At 41.3% G+C, this 18,337-nt stretch overlaps 1 protein-coding gene across 1 annotated transcript in view; it reads left to right on the forward strand.

Moving 5' to 3' along the window:
- The window catches only part of spata5 (spermatogenesis associated 5), a 107,431-nt gene that overhangs the window by 34,074 nt on the left and 55,020 nt on the right, over positions 1 to 18,337 (forward strand). Inside the window, exons 13-15 of the mRNA XM_040010440.1 lie at positions 959 to 1,012; positions 1,315 to 1,394; positions 4,213 to 4,339. Of these exons, the coding sequence (XP_039866374.1) occupies positions 959 to 1,012; positions 1,315 to 1,394; positions 4,213 to 4,339 (261 nt within the window). The remainder of the gene's footprint in view (positions 1 to 958; positions 1,013 to 1,314; positions 1,395 to 4,212; positions 4,340 to 18,337) is intronic.

The raw sequence follows: 18,337 nt of genomic DNA on the forward strand, positions 1-18,337 counted from the left end.
ACATATCTTAAGTATATTCCATGCTTCTTGTAAAAACCCAGATGTAACTGTCCAAGCTGTGAGGGAAAACTCAAGAAACCATTTTCAAACATCTCTGGTTTTAGGCTGACAGGAGGCCAAAAATGAAGAGGGGAAAAAAGTATCCTCTCAAACATAACCGGCAGAGTGTGGATGTGGTCTTAGTAGCAGTGGTATCTGGAGGAATTAGTGTCTTCCAGTTGGAAGAAACTGCAACTAAATGGAAATAAAATGCTCATTTATCACTGTCAGCAAGGCTGGGTAAAAACCTTGACAAATTTGGCTGCTGTCCTGCACACAGTTTTGATCTGGCTGAGCCAATGCAGTGTTTGGTTTTGGTTACAAACCTTAAATTTTATCTGTGAGAATGAGCCCGAGATTTAATTTGGTAGGTTGTGATGCCAGCTACAGTTATCGTGGCGTTCATAGTAGATACTGGTAGCACTATTGTACTAACAGTAACAAGGGAGGCCGCAGCAGCAAACAGTACTGTTTATTTGCCAAGTGAACCACAGGTGTTGCATAAAGCAGTACACAGTGTCCAGTAAACATCGAAAGAGTACTGTGGAGGTACGCACTCACACACACGTGCACGCACTGCTGTAATCTGTAACATTCTTACGCTGTATTATCATTGTTTGTTTTTCACCGGGCTCTTTGTAGCCTGCAAAAGATGTGACAAAGAAGCAGCTGCTGTGTGGTCACAGTTTAAACAGCTATGCTAACAGGACTGCCTCCAGATGAAGCTTCAGGACAAAAAAGGAATGATTAGTCATAAAGGTGCTAGTAATTAAGGCAAATGAATTCTTTCTGGACAGAATAAAACCCACATCAAAGTTTTTTGAGTATTAGTTAATATAATTTAGCATTTCAGGTTGTAAATATGTCACGTTTTAGACTAGCTTGAATACCTTTAAATCGCTTTAAACTTTTCTTTCAGGGCCCAGAATTACTGAGTAAATATGTTGGGGAGTCTGAACGAGCTGTGAGAGAGGTATGTGCATTTACCATCCTTGTTTTTTATCATTTACATATACGTATATATATAAGTTGTGTAAGCAGAAAGTTATGCAAACTGAGTTGATTTCCTGGCCTCTTTATTTCCTCCGTCCATGCTCTGGATATTTTTGGTTGTTTACGCAATGAAAGGATGACCTGAGATGTAATTCATGGCATTAATGAGTGTTGTATTTCCTCTGTATGTTTGTGCGCACTTCTGGTTGGGAGTGATTCACAAGTCCGGTTAAACATTTGTCCTGTTTTCCTCTTTTCTATTGTTGCTGACGCTGCTTGCAGGTGTTTCGGAAGGCGAGGGCCGTCGCTCCCTCCATCGTCTTCTTTGACGAGATTGATGCTCTCGCAAGTGAAAGAGGAAGGTACAGTATGTTCTTTTCATCTTTTCATAGCCTTCGTACATAATAATCCCCCTCCCCCTTTCCTCCTCTGCTCTGTTCATTCCTTGTCCAGTCATGATGATGCACAATCATCACTGTGGTCGGCTTTAGTTCACCAGCCTTAATCTTTGACCCCCAGCAGATCTCACAGTTAATTCATATGACGGTTAGCGCAAACATCCCAGGAAGTCTGCATGACTGCACTATCCAAGCCAGCCACTCAGTTCTCGTCGTGTTTCCTCAAACTTCTGCGGCTTTTCACTCCCGGTGAACACAGAACACAGTCTTGTCTGGAGGAGCTTTAGTGGGATGGCACTGGGAACATCTGTGGCTTAAAGGAAAGAGGACGAGGGGGAGGGAGGGGGGGCGGACAGAGGACACAGGCCGGAGGCGCACAAACACTTCATTGTGCCCTTCCACAGCAGATGGGGAAGGCCAAATATGCAGCAAGCTTCCTGGTTAAACCAACTGATGAAACTAAGTTGTAGGAAGGAGCAGAGAAAGGCCAATGGGCAGTCTTTGTAACCTTTGTGAGTGGGCCCTTTGTCAAAGCATCACATTCTGCTTCTAAGACAAAACATATTTTGATAACTGTACTTTTGTTAACGGGCTTCCGCTCATGAGATGTTGAATTTTTAACATCTTATATTCCCTTGACCTTAGTCTTAGACTTGATAAGCTAGGCCTTTCACTAGGCTGAGCTTTAGAGCTTGTAACTTATAATGCAGTCTTGGCTCTTGCGCTGCAATCAGCATACAGGATATACTATTGCAACTTTGATTCATCCATTTGCCAGTGGGACTGACGAGCATTTTGGCTCTTACGATATGATTGAGCCTCGCTTTCTCATTATCTCCATGTCCAATTTTGTGATTGATCTCAACGAGAACCAACTGTGAGGTGGCAACGATCGACGTTTGCCTGGATGTGTGCCTTGAGCCCACTCACTGTTTTAAAAATGCACTTAGCGCTGATCTGTAAAGGTTATTTATTGGTGTTCACTTCCTGCCATGTTTAATCAATGAAGTGCCTCGCGCATGCCGGCAAGAATTTAAAACTGTTGACACAACCAGACAGTCTTTGCCGGATTGTGAGCCCGTGCGTGTGTGAGAGATTGCGTTTTTCTTTTCGAGGCAGGACAAACACCTGTAAATCTGTCAGCCTACCTGCCACGAGTCTAAACTGGTGAAATGAAATGAAGAAAATTGAAGAAAGACGGAAACAGAGGCCAAATTTGAGAAGCAGAGAGTGATTTGTTTTACTTCTGATACGTTTTTTTCCACATAATAGCACCTTTTAATGCTTTCCTTTTTATTTCTGTTTTCCTTTTTTTTTCTCTGTTTTGTTTTTATCGTCCCATCCTCAGCTTGTTTTTTGTTCACTTTCTCTTTTTCTCCTCCTCATGACTTTTTTCTGTTTATTTTCCCATGATAACTTTTCTCATCTTGCGCCTTTGCTACTTTTCTCTTCAAGCTGCCATCCCAATTCATTGCAGCTTCCTTGGCATCTCCCCTCGCCCAAACTTTGTCTCTCCCCCTTCCCCCCCCCCCCTTTTCTGTCTCCCTTCATATCTCAGTGACAGAGCTCTTTTGTGTTCCTCTGCAGCCTTGTCTGTGCTAATGACGTCTGGCACTTCCGCTGGCCCTGTCAACAGAGACTGTGTGTGTGTGTTTGAGCTTGGAGGGATAGCTGTCTGCACTGTGTTATGGAAAATAACCACCTTGTTATGCAGTGACTAATGCAACGATGAGCTTTACTTGTTTTTTACGATACAGCTGTCGATTTGCTATTATGCAGTTCTTCTGTCCCACTGTTGCAATGGACGAAGTGGTCCGTCACTGCAATGTATAAAGTTTTGTTTGGTAAAAAATGTTCCTGGATGTTCAGGTAGCCTCAGATGGCTGACCTTACTCATTCACTGACCCCTTTAACATTTGGAAGCTGCTCAATCTTTAAATTTTGCTCCATTTAGGTGAAAGGGAACAGCCTGTCTTTCATTCTTTTATCCTTCTCTGACTCATTTTCAGTAGAACATCTCAATACTTTGGTTTACCTTTGAATTACATGAAATATTTGCATAGATCGGCTTTCGCTTCTTCATCACATTGACTTCAGGTGAGGCAAGATATTCACAAGTCCAAACAAAGGGACGTATTTAACAACCAAAGAAGAGCTGCTTTATTATAGAGGGATTGCCTGTTTTCTGCTGCCTTGTTTTGAGTTCAGTTTAATACGTCATTGGCAAGAGAGCTCGCTTTTGCTGCCAGTTTTTTTGAAAGAAGTATTGTGCTAATGAAAGTGTCTGCTTGCCGAATGTCAAATGTTCCCTTCAAGTACTCAAGAACTGGCAAATTTTCCTGATTATGTAGAATTGTAAATATTGTGATGGATGATAAAGTTTTTCAGCATGTGTTGTACCGCACTCCTGAGAGAAAAAGGATGAATTCTTCTACATATCTGGATCATTTATCTTCCCATTCATCCATCACGCATGTAACTTTATTATCCCTTATCCTTTACTCTCATTGCTCCGAGTATTTCTTTTCTGTGCATTTCCTCCTTTCCACGTTCATACCTTTACAGGTCATGGTGTTCTTCCTCCCTTCCCATCCATCATTTAGCTGTACTTCACTTAACACTCAGTAATTCAATAATTAAGTTTTTCACCCGATTCGAGGTAATTTATATACGTCCTTTCCTGTCTCCGTTATCCATTTAATCATCCAGCCACACATCGCTTTCTTCTCTCTTTTCCATCTTCTTTCGCTCATCTATCTTCTGTGCTTCTCCATGCCTTCAGCTCCTCTGGTTCCAGTGGTGTGGGGGACCGGGTCCTGGCTCAGCTCCTGACAGAGATGGACGGCATCGAGCAGCTCAGAGACGTCACCGTTCTGGCTGCCACCAACCGGCCTGACATGATCGATAAGGTAAACAGATGCCGGCTCTCTGTCTTCATCTCTCCATCCTCCTCTTTGGTCCATGATTGATAAGCTTGAGGAGATGTTTAGTTTGTCTCCCTTGTCTACTCCTCTCCCTCCCTTACTTTGTTGTACGTGATTGATAAGGTTAAAGGCCGCTTGCCCCGCTCCGTCTTCTGTGACTTGCTCTTCGGATGCTGATGCCATTAGTACGTCGTGGTGCACTTTATATGGTTTCAGTTGCATCCATAATAAATTGTTCTAAGTAACTCAATCTACCTTCATGCTTCTACCCTTTTAGTTTACTTTAGTGGAATAACTGCTGCCAAAGCATTTTTTTTTGTCCTCTTTCTGACCCAAACCAATTCACATATCTGATTAGAAATTAGGCTGTAATATGATGAGGTCATCAAATATAATAAATTCTTCGTTTCATTTTAGCCTCCGGGGATTGGGAGCATTAGTGATTGGGAGCTCAAGCCAAGCCGCTAAACATCTACAACCACTTTACCTTTACGTTTAATTTGCTTCATTTAAAACTCAGTAAAGGTCAAACATTTGTCTCATTGTCATTTCTACTTCCTCTCCTTGACAATTTGAAGATCATACTCCCGTCTTTTCTCCCTTAGCCTCCCTCTGCTTTTATCTCCTCCTTTCTCTTTTCTCCACAAAACCTTTGTCTGGTATCCACCCATCTCTGTTTTAATGAAATTTCCTGAGTGCTGATCAAAGACTGAGCCTGTGCCTTGTCAAGAAGGACACAGGAAAGGAGAATGTCGCCGTGCTCTGTAAGCTTCTGCACAGGCAGCCCTTTCTCAGTTTTTCTTCTGCTTTTTTTGCGGTAGGGTGTCCTCCGATATTGAGTTTAAAAAATACTTTGATGTTACCCATTTTAAAAGACGGTATCACGTCCTAATTTAACATGGCAAGCATTAAAATATTGCTGAAAGTAAACAGGAAGAAAATTACATAAAGCTGTTGTTCCTCCAACCAGCAACGGATCAACAGATCAATACACTTTTTTATATATTGATTAGTTGTTATAAACTGGTAAGCACTTTTTGAGAACATGCTGCTCAAACAGCCCACTTGTGGAAAATTTGATGGTAAAACAGTAAATTTCAGCAACAACTGATTGCAGTCTCAATTCAGACGCTTTTTAGTGGTATCACTGCTAAAGAAACAGACTAAGCATAGAACTGTGAGAGTGTGTATGTGTGTGTCTAAAAGAAAGAAAGATTTTAAAAAAAAAAGGGGGGGGGGAATCAAGCCCCTGGATGCACAGATGGGAAACCCCAGGCGTCCTTGTACAAGCTGGCCTCCCTCTCAGGAAGTGGTCCCCCGTGCAGCTGAGAAATCAGATTACCTCCTGCTGGCAGTATCCCCCGACACAGTGTGTGTGCGTGCTTGCATGTGTAACGTGTGTGTTTTCATAGGTTCAAGTCATCTGAATGGGGAACGGAAGCTGCCAAATGGACAGACAGGCACCCCACATTCACCCCTTACTATTTTAACACCCTACCCTTCTTTACCGCTCATTCGCCACCACCGGCGCTGTCTGTCACTTCAAGCCGGAGATGGGCAGACATTTCCATGCCAATGGCAGGATATGATAGGACAAATGAAGATTAATGGGACGCCTTGGTGTCAATGAAGTTATTGTGGGCTGTTAGAGGTGCAGTGGAGGCCTCCTGGGGGCCTCAGCTGTTTGACGGACAGATTGAGTGGGATGGCGAGAGAAAGAGAGTGGGGAAAGTGGTGTTTATTTTAGCTCTAAAGGAGCAGGGCTGTTGTCCATCTCTCAACAGCTCCTACACAACATTTTAGGTTTTAGTTTTTTTATCCGGTTGTTTTAGTGCTCTCCATTTAATGTCTGTGTAAATATTGTTTTTCATTTAGTCAGTTAAAGACCTGCAACACATCTTTGGTAAGTGTATATTGAGGAGGCAGTTTAGCAAAAATATAATCATTTAAATATAGATTCCCACATGGTTCTTATCAGCTCTTTTGGGAAAAATGAAATTGTCATTTCTTTCCTTAAAAATGCTGTTAGAGTGATGCTCTGAGATGCACAAATGGATGGATTTACTTTGCTAAGGAGTAAAATAAATCCTGATTTTCTTTGCTTTTTCCTTACTTGGGAGTGATGTCCCTCCGAGCTCCGAGGCAAATGGGACGCAGGATTCTAGCATATCATGTCATGATGGCATAATCAAAACATGTTGTCAAACAAAATGTAAGTTTACACCTGATTGTAATGATCCATGATTTATGATTTCACTTAAATTAACCTCCTAAGACCCGAACTCTTCCACGGCATGCATTTTTTATTTCTCTTTGATATTTGAGCTGATTGGGATATTTGACCTGAAGAATGTAAAAACAAAGAATTAACAGATATTTTTATTTTTTTTATTTTTTTTTACCTAATTTTTGTTTCTAAGAAAAATGAGCTCCACATATGAGAACATTTGTTTAAATTTAGATAGAACAGAAGCAGTATAGTGTCCTGGTAAGTGGGTGTTTGAGTATTTTGGTCTAAATAACCCAAAATGTGATGTCCACATATGTGGATGCCAGGTCCTAGGAGGTTAGTATAGAAATATGTTGACATTAACACGTTTAAATCAGCCTTACTTACTGCTACTTATGAAATTACCCAACCAAAGACCAATTTATTGATTACTATATTTAGATTTAGATTTTCCATTGTTTTCTTTCAGTAAACTGTCATGTATGTGTTGCATTTCTTCATCATAAAACAACAGATTATCTTAATATTTGCATACAGTTTCTTACACACTATTAGGAGTTAAACTGTAGATACCTGCAGTTGATTTGATTCTCAAGCCTAACAGTGGATTTATGTTTCTGTGTTAAATATGTGCCATAGGTACACTGCAATCATAAACCCTTCAGAAATCTTATACCGTAACCTGATGCTTAACTCCGTAGATATCTAACCACATGCCCCTAAGCATCCAGCATGAATAAAGTGAATGTGCTTGTCAAAAAAACATACAAACGAGGACAACCTGTTCTCGTCCCAAACATGCACGAAACAGGGTCTGTGTAAGAAATGTCATAAAGCAGTCATGATGACGTGTCACCAAACACCACCATCCTACCCCCGTTGCCCCCTCCAGCTTAAGAAGAAAAAAAAACTCTCCCACTTCCTCCTTCCTTTGTATTGCGCCAATCACCCAGGCCCACCTCTGACCCACTATGACTGAGCTGTGGTGATTGATTAGCACCACCAGGAATATTTATCCAGGCTGATCTAGTAGGAAGAACCCCCTGTCACTCTGTTTGTCGAGCAGCTGTCCATCTTGTTTATTGTACACACAAACACACACTCACAAACCAGAAGCCCCTTTTCTAGTCGGTAAAATGATGCTTTGATAGTTTTTTTCCCCATTACAGTTTGTCTTTGCTGTGAACCCATGGGTTACTTTTGTCTCAGAAAGATAGTGTTGGTCTGTTGTTTCACTGAAAAGCCCATTTGTTTGCCCTAATGTGTGCTAGGCTTTATCCATGCTATCAGGAGGCAGGGCTACTTACAGTGGAGAAGATTGCTAGCAGATGGGTCTTTGTTTGTGACCAGAAGTTACCAACTGGGCTCTTATCTGAACAAGGGGCCACAACAAAACAGAGGCAGCAGAATTAGAATTGAAAGGGCAGCATGTCTACGTTGCTGTTCAGTACTGTAGGGGAAATTACAGTGGGTGAGTTTATCCTTCAACAAGTCAACACCTTCTGCTATTATTAGACATGAGAGTGTTTTTAATATTTATATTTTATAAGTATTGTGTTGGTGCACCCAGCAACTTACAAATTTCCACCTACACCAGTTTCCAGTTTCTTTCTATTTTACAAAAACCCAAAGATTATTTATGACTCAAAAATGATCCGTTGAGTCACAAGTAGAGTACACAGCGTCCCAGTGGCATCCATTTGTCATCGAGCCTTTTTGTTGTTGACATTTTCCAACGTTTGAAACCTGTTTCCCACCAGATCACAGTGTGTTTTAGTCACTAACCGTTATGTATTCGATTTTCTGCCCTCTCATGTTTACGGACTCCTCCTTCTCAAAGTCTTCCTCTTGTGCTGTAGTGTAGCTTCTGAACAGGAGATGGGGCCAAAACTGACACGGGCCAAGATTCTTGACAATTCTTTTCAAAACTTGTCGATCCTACTTTAAAGTAAAGAAATGAAAATGTTCAAAAGTGTTAAAACGCCTTTGGTGCTTAGAGGGTCGTGTAAGAAGCCTTTAATGTTATAAAGTAAATTCCTTCTGTGGCTGGTAACAGTCACATGTTTTATGTGACACAGAAAACATTTTGGCACATAAAAATGAGCTTAGGGTGGAAGGAGTAGTGTACTTGTTATATTATTTAAAAGCATGTAATGATGATGCTTTGTGCACCGTTGTCTCTATAAATTAATATAACTGCTATGCCTAGAGTTTTTTGATTTGGTCCAAAAAAGTCATACCACATGATGTCTGGCACTGGAAACGTGAGGACACATGAATCTCTGTGCTCTTGTAGTACCGTAACTGACCTTATAAATGTGTAACTTTTTATTCATTCATAATTGTAGCTATCTTTTTGTAGAATCTGTGGTCCTTTCTAATCCAAGATCCAAGTTAAACATTTGTATTTTGTAATCAGATCAAAAGAAAAAGTATATTCTCATTTCATGTGTTTATCAGTGCACCTGGCCCTAGGTTTGACCAAGTATATGGAGCATGTTGATCAAAGTCCATTCATTAAGCCGTTCTGTGGCCTACCGGGCTTTAGCAGGAGTCATACAAAGTAAACACTTGACATCACGCCAGTTTGAGCAGCCTGAACATCTGCCAGTGTTTTCCCAGCCAGTCTGGATGTTGCTAATTGTAATCACAGATGAATTCCACCAGACTGTAATTAGTGGGCCACTTGTTAAATATTCAGGCATTAGTTAAGTGTAGCTTTGATTTTTTTTTCCTCCCCTCTCTTTCTCTCTGCTGCATTCAGTGCTTCTGTGTCTGTTGTGGCTTTCCATTCATCTGTGCAGGTCATTGTGCTGGTTTATGCTTTTGTTATCACCTGTTTAGCGAACCAAAATGGTAGAAACTCCCACCTCATGAAATGAAAAAGCATCAAATAAGTTATCTAATAATAACTGCAATCTGCATTCATGACAGTGGTAGATATGCCGACTGCAAATCATCGTCTCTGCGAATCTAGAAACCGTAAATGTTTATATTTCCCCTGATCATTTTTAGACTGCCAGTTAAGTGTGAATGGCCAAATTCCATATTAATCATGGAAACCCACCTCAAGGTACATTTAGTAACTATACTGGAGCTTTTGAATGGTTGCCTTGCACATAAAAGAGTCCTGGTTTCAATTCAGGAAGGAGACACAAAACCCGGGCTCAGGGGGTCACTGCGCTCAGTGTGGTTTCCAAGCCCAGAGAAATCATCAGGAAGGCATCTGGTATAAAATTTGTGCCAAATCAAATATGCAGATCCGTCCGTTATGGCGACCTTTTGGGAAATAAGGAAGCAGTTGAAAATGTCTTCTTTTACCAGAGATTCTAAAGGTATCACAAGCTTCCTTAGGCCAATTTTGCTCTGTTGTTAGCCCGTTTTCCTTTTTAAGGGAACTTTTTTACCTTAAAACATAACTTTTGACTATTCTTGACCATATCAGCAGCATCTGAAATCCAAATTGTTGTGAATTATTATATTTTACTCTCAGTCAAATGAATTATTTAACTGGTTATTTTTGATTTTTTCATGGCTAATCTGACTCAAAGGTGAAGTAACCTTAATGAAAAGCTTTTGAAATGCATACGTCTGAACCATGCTGTGCTTTTGCTTCTGTGTGTTGGCTCTTATGAATACCTCTTAATTCCTTCTTCCATAAAGACTGTACATTAAGGCTTTCTTCACTTAAGTATCGAAAGCCTCTCTTGAACACTCAAAACATTTCAGTCTTTGTTATGTGGCCTCACAACAGGGCATCGGAGGATCCTCAGTTTCTCTCTTTGAATACCTTTTGTTTTGCCTTTTCTTTAGTAGAAACCTCCACCTGAGCCATGCCTCCACTCAACAGGAAACTACCCTTAGCTAAAAGACCGACTATAAGCCAGGCAGTCAAAACAGGCCATATTTTATTTTGTGTTGGCCTGACGTTATCATCTCCCAAGCTTTGCTCTCCTCTCGTGACGAGCCAAGCATGATGGAATCTCTATTGGTGCTGTCTTAAAGGATTAGAGCTTATTCACTGTTTTTTCCTGACTGCACAGTTCTGAATAGAGCCCTGCTGCCACAGTTCAGTGTCCTACTGAAGCCGAGCTGAGCTGTTGATAGCTGTGCTTCAAAATGCTGTTTTCATGTAGAGATAAGGTTTTTTTTTGTTACATTTACCACTTATTCTATTTTTTGGTATGATTCGCTGTTTGAGAATCGCTCTTTCCTGTCCCGGTAACGTTTCCAAGATTTGCTAATGAGAATGCAGAGTGAGAGTTTTGACCTGCAGGTTAGTAAAACTGCAGTAGCAAAATAAAGTGTGTGAGTATGTCTTTGCAAACAAGAAATGAGATACCACCGAGGGATGGATGAGCTCTGGGAAGCTGCGTGTGTGTGTGTTTGTGTGTTTGGGCACTGGGGGAGCAGGATCCCCAGGCAAGTATCAAACTTCAAGGGCTGTATTAGTGTCAGCTTACACATGTGTGCATCCAAGAATATCATCACAAAAAAGCCTCCAGTCCAACCAGACATAGAAAAAATCCTGCAGGGCCACAATTTGGTTATCCAAGCCTAGACGCGAGTTTTCTGCAAAGAAAATTTATTTTCTGGTTAAAAGGCAACATATTTCTCATATTCACACACTTACAAACATAAAATTCAAACATTTAGTGAGACATTGCTTGTTTTTTTGTGGTATTGCTTGTATCCAACACATCTCCGTTTGTGTGTGTTTTTAAATATTCTTCCTGCAGTTGACATTGAGCAAAAGCAAAAGAGACATGAGGATGGGAGAGGGAGGTGTGCGTGGGGTGGAAAGGAGGGAGTAAGGGAGGGGTAGGGAGGAAATGAGGGCTCTTTGTGCTCTGCTACCTGGCAGACATCTCCAGCATGTGTCGTCTTGCCTTTTGGCAAGCCGAGACCACCGGCGCCCTTGGAATGCTCTCAGTTCAGGAAATCTCGTTTATTCTCATAAACGCTACTCCTAACCCCTCTCCTGCTGTACTGCTGAAGAGCTTGCATATTTTTTTTCCTCTTTCGCAGTTTAGTATTTCTGTCTTGTGCAGTAATTCATTTGTTCGTTTTCTGTTTTTCCTGTAGAATTTACACCACGAGAGAAGGGTTTATCCGTGTTCTTCTTCACCCGTGAGCTTTATAAGCGCACGATTAAGGGCCACTTTCAAGTCCGTCAGTAACTAGCGTGTCCTTGTGTAAATGTTTGTTTTCAGGTTCTGCTATTTGTGTCTGATAAACATTGCAAACATTTATGAAAACAGTTGTCGGTGTGCAAGGTTGGATCAGTCAGAGGGATGCTCTTTTTTGTTGTGGCTGATTGTCTTGCAGTGCAGCTGTGACTTGTTGTTTTGCTATCAGGCAACAGGTAAATCTTTTAGTTGAGAACTTAGCTAAGGTGCTTTGTTTTTTTGTAATTGCACTCCTGCCAATGAGTCAGCTGTATAAGTTTTAAAAACCTCTGACGAGTGACTTTACAGCTCTGATGAGAGTGAAAGAGTCGATGTTCCCAGCAGGCTGCAGCACCCACATAAAAGGAGTAGTTTATGAAAAATGAAAATTTAAACTGGAACCATGGAATGTTGGTGTTTTAACCAACAAGTGGTTCAGCTTTAATTACAAAAAATTCCTTCGATTGGATGGCCTAAAGAAAACTAAGAAAAGAAAAAACAAACTCACAATTTTTATGCAACATTTAAAGGGGACACTCACCATGAAAGAATCTTGTTCGCAAGACTTTTTGTCCAGTAAATTTGTTTTGAAGGATCTCTGCCTACATTTTTCTGTCAAGCTGGTTGGACAAGTGTCAGCTACAAGTGAGAAATCACTCATTTATTGAATCTGGCTCCATCCTAACATTAATTTATTATTTATTTGTTTGTTTATGTTTTTAAAGATATCAAACTAACATCATCTACGTGATTTCAGCAAGGATTCAAATTTACTTGAGTTTTTGTTATGCCGACTAATCCAAATGCATAGGTTCATATTACGTTAGCTTAGTTTAAATGCAATAAGATAAGCTATGTTGTGTTTCCAGGCTAAATTCTGAGTGACAAATAAACTAATCTAAAATAGTCCCTTCGAATGGGGCCAGTTTCTCGGCACAGCGTGGTATGCCAACAGTGAGAGCTTTGACTAAAAATGCAGTGTCATTCGCCATGACAGAGCAAATGCATGCTATCACACAGGGCTTGGTAGCTTACAGCGATATGAAGCGCGTCCTGTGTTGCCTGTAACAAAAAACAGGACGACTGTCACTGTGAAGGCTTTAGAGAATTGTAAAATCTTACTTTTTTGGCGTCTGATAACCATAGTAGGCGTAATGTATATTCGAGGAAGCCTTCCTGGATCGTTTATCATTTTTCAAGGCTGCCTGCAACAAGGCACTCGCACCCACACACCAATAAAATATTCAGCAGAAAAACACTGAAGTTTATGGGAAGTTTTTTGGGGAAACATGAAATGGAATATGCTGACAACAGTATGATTTAATCTTATGAACACATAGATACACCACAGTCATTGTTTAGGCATTAAAATTAAATGTAAAAAGCATCTCATTTAAAAAAGTATAAAGTATATAGAGACCAATATATATGTAAGTATGTCAATAATACATATAGATATATATAGATCCATCTGGAAAGTTGGCGAGCCTACTTGATCTTGTTCTAGCGTGTGTAAGAAACATGGAGTAAGAAGGAGTCATCATTCACCACCATCAGGATACAGTCAGACCCACATACAAAATAGGAGCTGGTAGGGGGCCAACAGGGGGTTGCAACAAATAATACCCTCTTTGTATGTTTCAAATATCCCCTGCTGAAGCCCCCTGAGCCTGGCTCTCTGCTCCGGGGATCCCAACACCACATTAAGAGACGCTTACAAGTGGATAAGGTGTAAGATTGGAGGAGGTGGGGGTTTGGTTAAGGGAGCTACCCTGGGTTTCCTGTGATAAAAAGCAGATTTGTGCTCTCTTTTCTTTTCCCTTTCACCTCAACAGGTCCAATGCCTTGTTTAGGAGAATGGCTAAACAAACGGACTATTATTTAGTGCAGTCATTTCAGAGGCACACTGGACAGGCCAACGGAGTAATGGTATCGCAATGTATATCCTCTGTCGGGTTCAGTCATCTTCATCGGGATTAGGTTACCCATTGTAGATGAAATGGAATCAGTCCCATCAGACCTTTCTGTGAGGATGACCATTTGGCTGTCAGAGCAGGAGTTCTGTTTCCTTATACTGCAGCCACAGTATATTAGTATTAGTCTAGCTTGCGGTTGCTTTTTGATGGTTTACGGTCTCAACAGCTTCTCTTTTTTGTGTTGGAGATAATTAGCTAATATTAGGATTACAACATTATGTTTTGTTTGGCTCTATAGGTGCTGATTGAGCTTTCATTGGTCAGGCCGATCGTGGCTCAAAGAGTTGGCGGTTCGTCTTGTAACCGGAAGGTTGCCGGTTCGAGCCCCGGCTTGGACAGTCTCGGTCGTTGTGTCCTTGGGCAAGACACTTCACCTACCCATCACCAGTAGGCGATTGGTGAAGTGTCAGAGGGGCCGATGGCGCGATATGGCAGCCTCGCCTCTGTCAGTCTGCCCCAGGGCAGCTGTGGCTACGACTGTAGCTTGCCTCCACCAGTGTATGAATGTGAGAGTGAATGAATAGTGGAATTGCACAGCGCTTTGAGGGCCCCAAAAAGCGCTATATAAATGCAATCCATTATTATTACTTTGAACACCAGTTGACTTAAACATAAGCAGTGTCGCAACAGTATCCTTTTTTTGTTTTGAAAGATTTAAACCACTTATCTCTATGGCTTGTGACTTTTATCTATTGTCTTTGCATTGTGCTTTTCAATATGTAACATTAAGTGAGGAGAAGAGTGGCCTGTGTCTTTTGCAAACTGGAAATAAATCCGTTTCTAATTGTAAGTATAGTTTTTTTTTTCTGTTTTATAATTGCTGCAATATGTCTGGTCCATGACGTCAGGTACAGAGACACAGTAATAAAGTGAGACAAAAAATGTCTGAGGGCTTTGAGGCCTTGTGTTCCTGCTGCAAGGACTTGGCAGATGCATCGGAAAGAGGATGATGGCAGGGTGTCACCTCATTTCCTCTTTCACCAGCTCTGTTTGATGAATGACCGTGTGAAAGGCTGGCTGTATCTTAGGTTTGGGATTGCACCTTGTTGTGTGTGTGCGTGTGTGAGAGAGGGAGAGAGAGGGGGGAGACAGAAGGTGTTTCAAAAAAGGGTAACAGTGCTTTCTTTTCCCACCTTGTCATTTCTGAAGTCAAAGTAAATTATGACTGTCAGGATGTCCCCAGAAGCACTCTTAGGCCCAAAAAACCCTTGACTTGGGTCGAACTGCGGGTGGAGCAGGTTGAGAGAATGTCCCACCCACAAAATGCTCTCATGTATTTCTCGTGTCAAAGGGCCATGGGGAGGTCCCATTCTAAATCCTGTTGCCTGAGAAATGAAATAATTTCAGAGGTTGTCCACTGTCCCTTCAGGGCAGACCCCAGAACTAATCTCTTTCATCTCCTTTTCTTGCTGGTGGGGGGAAGATGGGTGGGTTAGGATGAGAGGGATGCAACAGTCCCTTCCACCTCCTCGTCGTCTTTCTCTTTGTTTTGGATCTTTACGTCTGTTGAACAGCCTCAGGGAGATGAGCCCTCCTTCACCATTGCCCTTCCCCTCTTTGCTGTTAAAGACCACCGATCCCTCTGCACTGCTTCCCCATCTCCCTCCCTCTGTCCTTTAAGCCTTACCCCTTGTTCTCTCCCTGCCTCCCTCCTTCCCTTCTCATCCTCTCCCTCCCTGGGCCTCTGCGCTGGACTGCCTTCCCTTTGGCTTTCCTCTCTTCCTTCCTTCCTCAGTTCCTCTGCTAATAGCTCCCTTGTTCCTGGCTAGTAAGGGCTGCCAGTTGAGCAGTCATTCGTGGAAGATTCATTCGCGGTACGGTAATTGTAAACAGACAGGAGAGAGAGAGAGAGAGAGAAGGATGTTTGACCATTAAACCTACTGGTCACAAAAAGAAAGTAGAATGGAGGAAGCTTCAACTCTTTCTTTGAATTCTTTAGCACCGTATCGTTCGTCTTTGTGTCACATATCGCTATCACCTTTATTACATATCCAGTTGTGTACCCCCCTCCCCATTCACCTCCCTTAACCTCCTTTATTTTTTGCCCCTCATAAATTAGGCACTGCTTACATCTGTCAGTGTCTTATTTCACCGCTAGATGTTGGAATTATCTTTGCCCTCAGATGTTTAGCAGAGCTCTTTGCTTCTTTGCTTTGCAGAAATAGAATTACGTGTTTGTTGCAATTTGCAGCTATACCAGCTCATGGGGAAATACATGCAAACAATCGTACCAGATACGCTCAGTTAAGTGACGGAAGTAATTTAAATAATTCTGATGTAATTTACTCATTTTTCAGTTTAAAAACTTTTTCAAATCTGCTCTCATTACTGTTGTGTGGAAAACAGCTTTTCTGTGCAGAGTTGAATTTCCTGAAGTTTCCCCTGTAAAAAGGAAATGTGTTTGTTGGCTAGCGGAAATGGTAAAGATGAGAGAGGATGACACAGGGAGTGTGTGTGTGTGTGTGTGTGTGTGTGTGTGTGTGTGTGTGTGCGTGCGCGAGTGTGAATCCACTAGTGCCAGGCAACCAGACCTGTCCCTGACCCTTCAAATGATTGCTCCCTGAAGCTCGGCTGTAAGCCGTCAGCAGCCAAACGGTTGCTCTTTTCCCAGCTTTTATCTCCTTTTCCTGTGTCCTCATTTATTTTTATTTTTTTTTTCTGGTTGTGTCCCACGCTTATCTCTCCAGTATACTCAAAGTCCAGCAGTAGTTGTTTTGGAAAAGATTTCATTTGTGTTATCAAATCAAAAATATTTTGGAGTCAGCCATCCATAGCCTCATTTCTGTGTTAGCCGATGATGCTTTTAAGCCATTTTTACCACCTCGGACGAGTCAAGCAAATCAACATATGACAAAAGTAAGATGTCCAGCTCTGGCTTACCTGAGTCTCATTACTCACCCACACACCTTGAATGGAAAGCTACATGGGGAGCGTTTACTCGTCTATGCTTTGATACAAAAACCATTTAAAGACCACATACCCCGCAATAAACATACCACAGTAAGCTTTGGCTTTGTGATCTGTGTGTTTTTACTCACAGTTAGCTTTTGTTGCGTGCAATAAACATGACTCAGTTGTTAGGTAATGGGTAAACTTTTGCATTCAGTTAATGTACTTTCCAGAAACCATTATAAGGACTCAGCTTCCACATGAATGGAGCATCAGTGGGGTACATGCATGTGCTGCATACAGTTTACAGAGTTGTATAATAATGAAACAGAAGTATACAAAGATTCCAAATGACATTTTACATGTTGGTGTTTTAAAATATAAAAATATCTTTCTTCTTTTTTATGATCTCTAAGAATTTAAGTGTAGTTTGGGGCTTTTTCTTCCTTTTCCTTTTGCACGACTTAACATTCGCAACTTAATCCAGAGGCTTTTCCTCCAGTTGGTCTCACAATCCATACAAACGTATTTCTTTAAAGACGGGGAAAACTGAAAAGGAATGGGGTTGACTGTTTTCTGCACCCACTTGCTTGTGCTGCCCTTGAAAATGCTCATTTTGTGTCTTGATTACAGTGTATGGTTTCTCTCAAGACAAACACAGCAAACTAAATGCAGCATGGTCAATTGGTCCGATCCCGAATTAAGGCGGAGGGAAACGGAGAGCAACCAATTAGGAGACGGAAGCCACTAATTAAAAGCTGCATGCTCTACAGATTGCATCAATTTTATTTTCTTTAGCAATGGCCAGGGCCATAATTTCAGAGCTTGCACATTCCAGCACAGCTGCCTTCTGTGTTTGGAAAGTCCTTGTGCACAGAGGCAGCACTGTCCGTCTTCCCCTCTCTCTTGTTGGTAGGTTGGAATGAGGAAAACAAAAAAAAAAAAGAACGAGAGAGAGAAACTGAGGAATTGAAATCTTTAAGACTCTACATCATTCAGAATAGATGAGAAACCATTCATTAGAAGTTTTCAACAAGAGTCTGTTTGCAGAAATGTTTCCACTTCCTGGATTAGGTTCAGTGGAATGCTGCCAATACATTTTGTGTGTTGTGAATTGGAGATTGCATTATGCTCGAGTGGTTTGGGTGGTTAACCAATACGCTTGCTTTGGAAAGCTGCAGGGAAATGTTGAGCACCTGAGGAAAGCCACAGGGTTGTTCTGAACAGTGGGCCCACAAAAGGCAGCGGCCAGTATTTGCAAAATGCTTCCAGAATAATGGTGTTCGTTTGGCAGAGTGACTGAGAGCACTTGTCATTGTGCTTTTTTTGTGTGTAAAATGAGGATACGCAGATATGTCTTGTTCTTTTGCACGTAAACTTGACAAGTGTGTCAAATAAAATATAATACAAATAAATCCATTCATATATTCCCCTGGCAATCTCATGAAAAGCCTGAAATATTTCATTATTATTGACTGAAAAGGCAAAGTGATGCAGTGCCTTCTCCAGATTTATATAAAGCTTAGCTTCCTGATTCCAATTCTTCTCATTGTTTTACAGGTGATTATTTAACACCTCATGGGAACTTTCCACCTTAAGCTGTTATATAACCAGCGTACATGAGCCTTTACTTAGGTATTCATTCACATGTTCAGGATACTAGGCATTTTTTGTGACGTCTAAGACAGCAAAGCAAGAGCCTATATATCAAGCATTCAGT

Source organism: Simochromis diagramma, unplaced genomic scaffold (assembly GCF_900408965.1).
Source record: "Simochromis diagramma unplaced genomic scaffold, fSimDia1.1 OVJJ01000585.1, whole genome shotgun sequence".
Taxonomy (NCBI): domain Eukaryota; kingdom Metazoa; phylum Chordata; class Actinopteri; order Cichliformes; family Cichlidae; genus Simochromis; species Simochromis diagramma.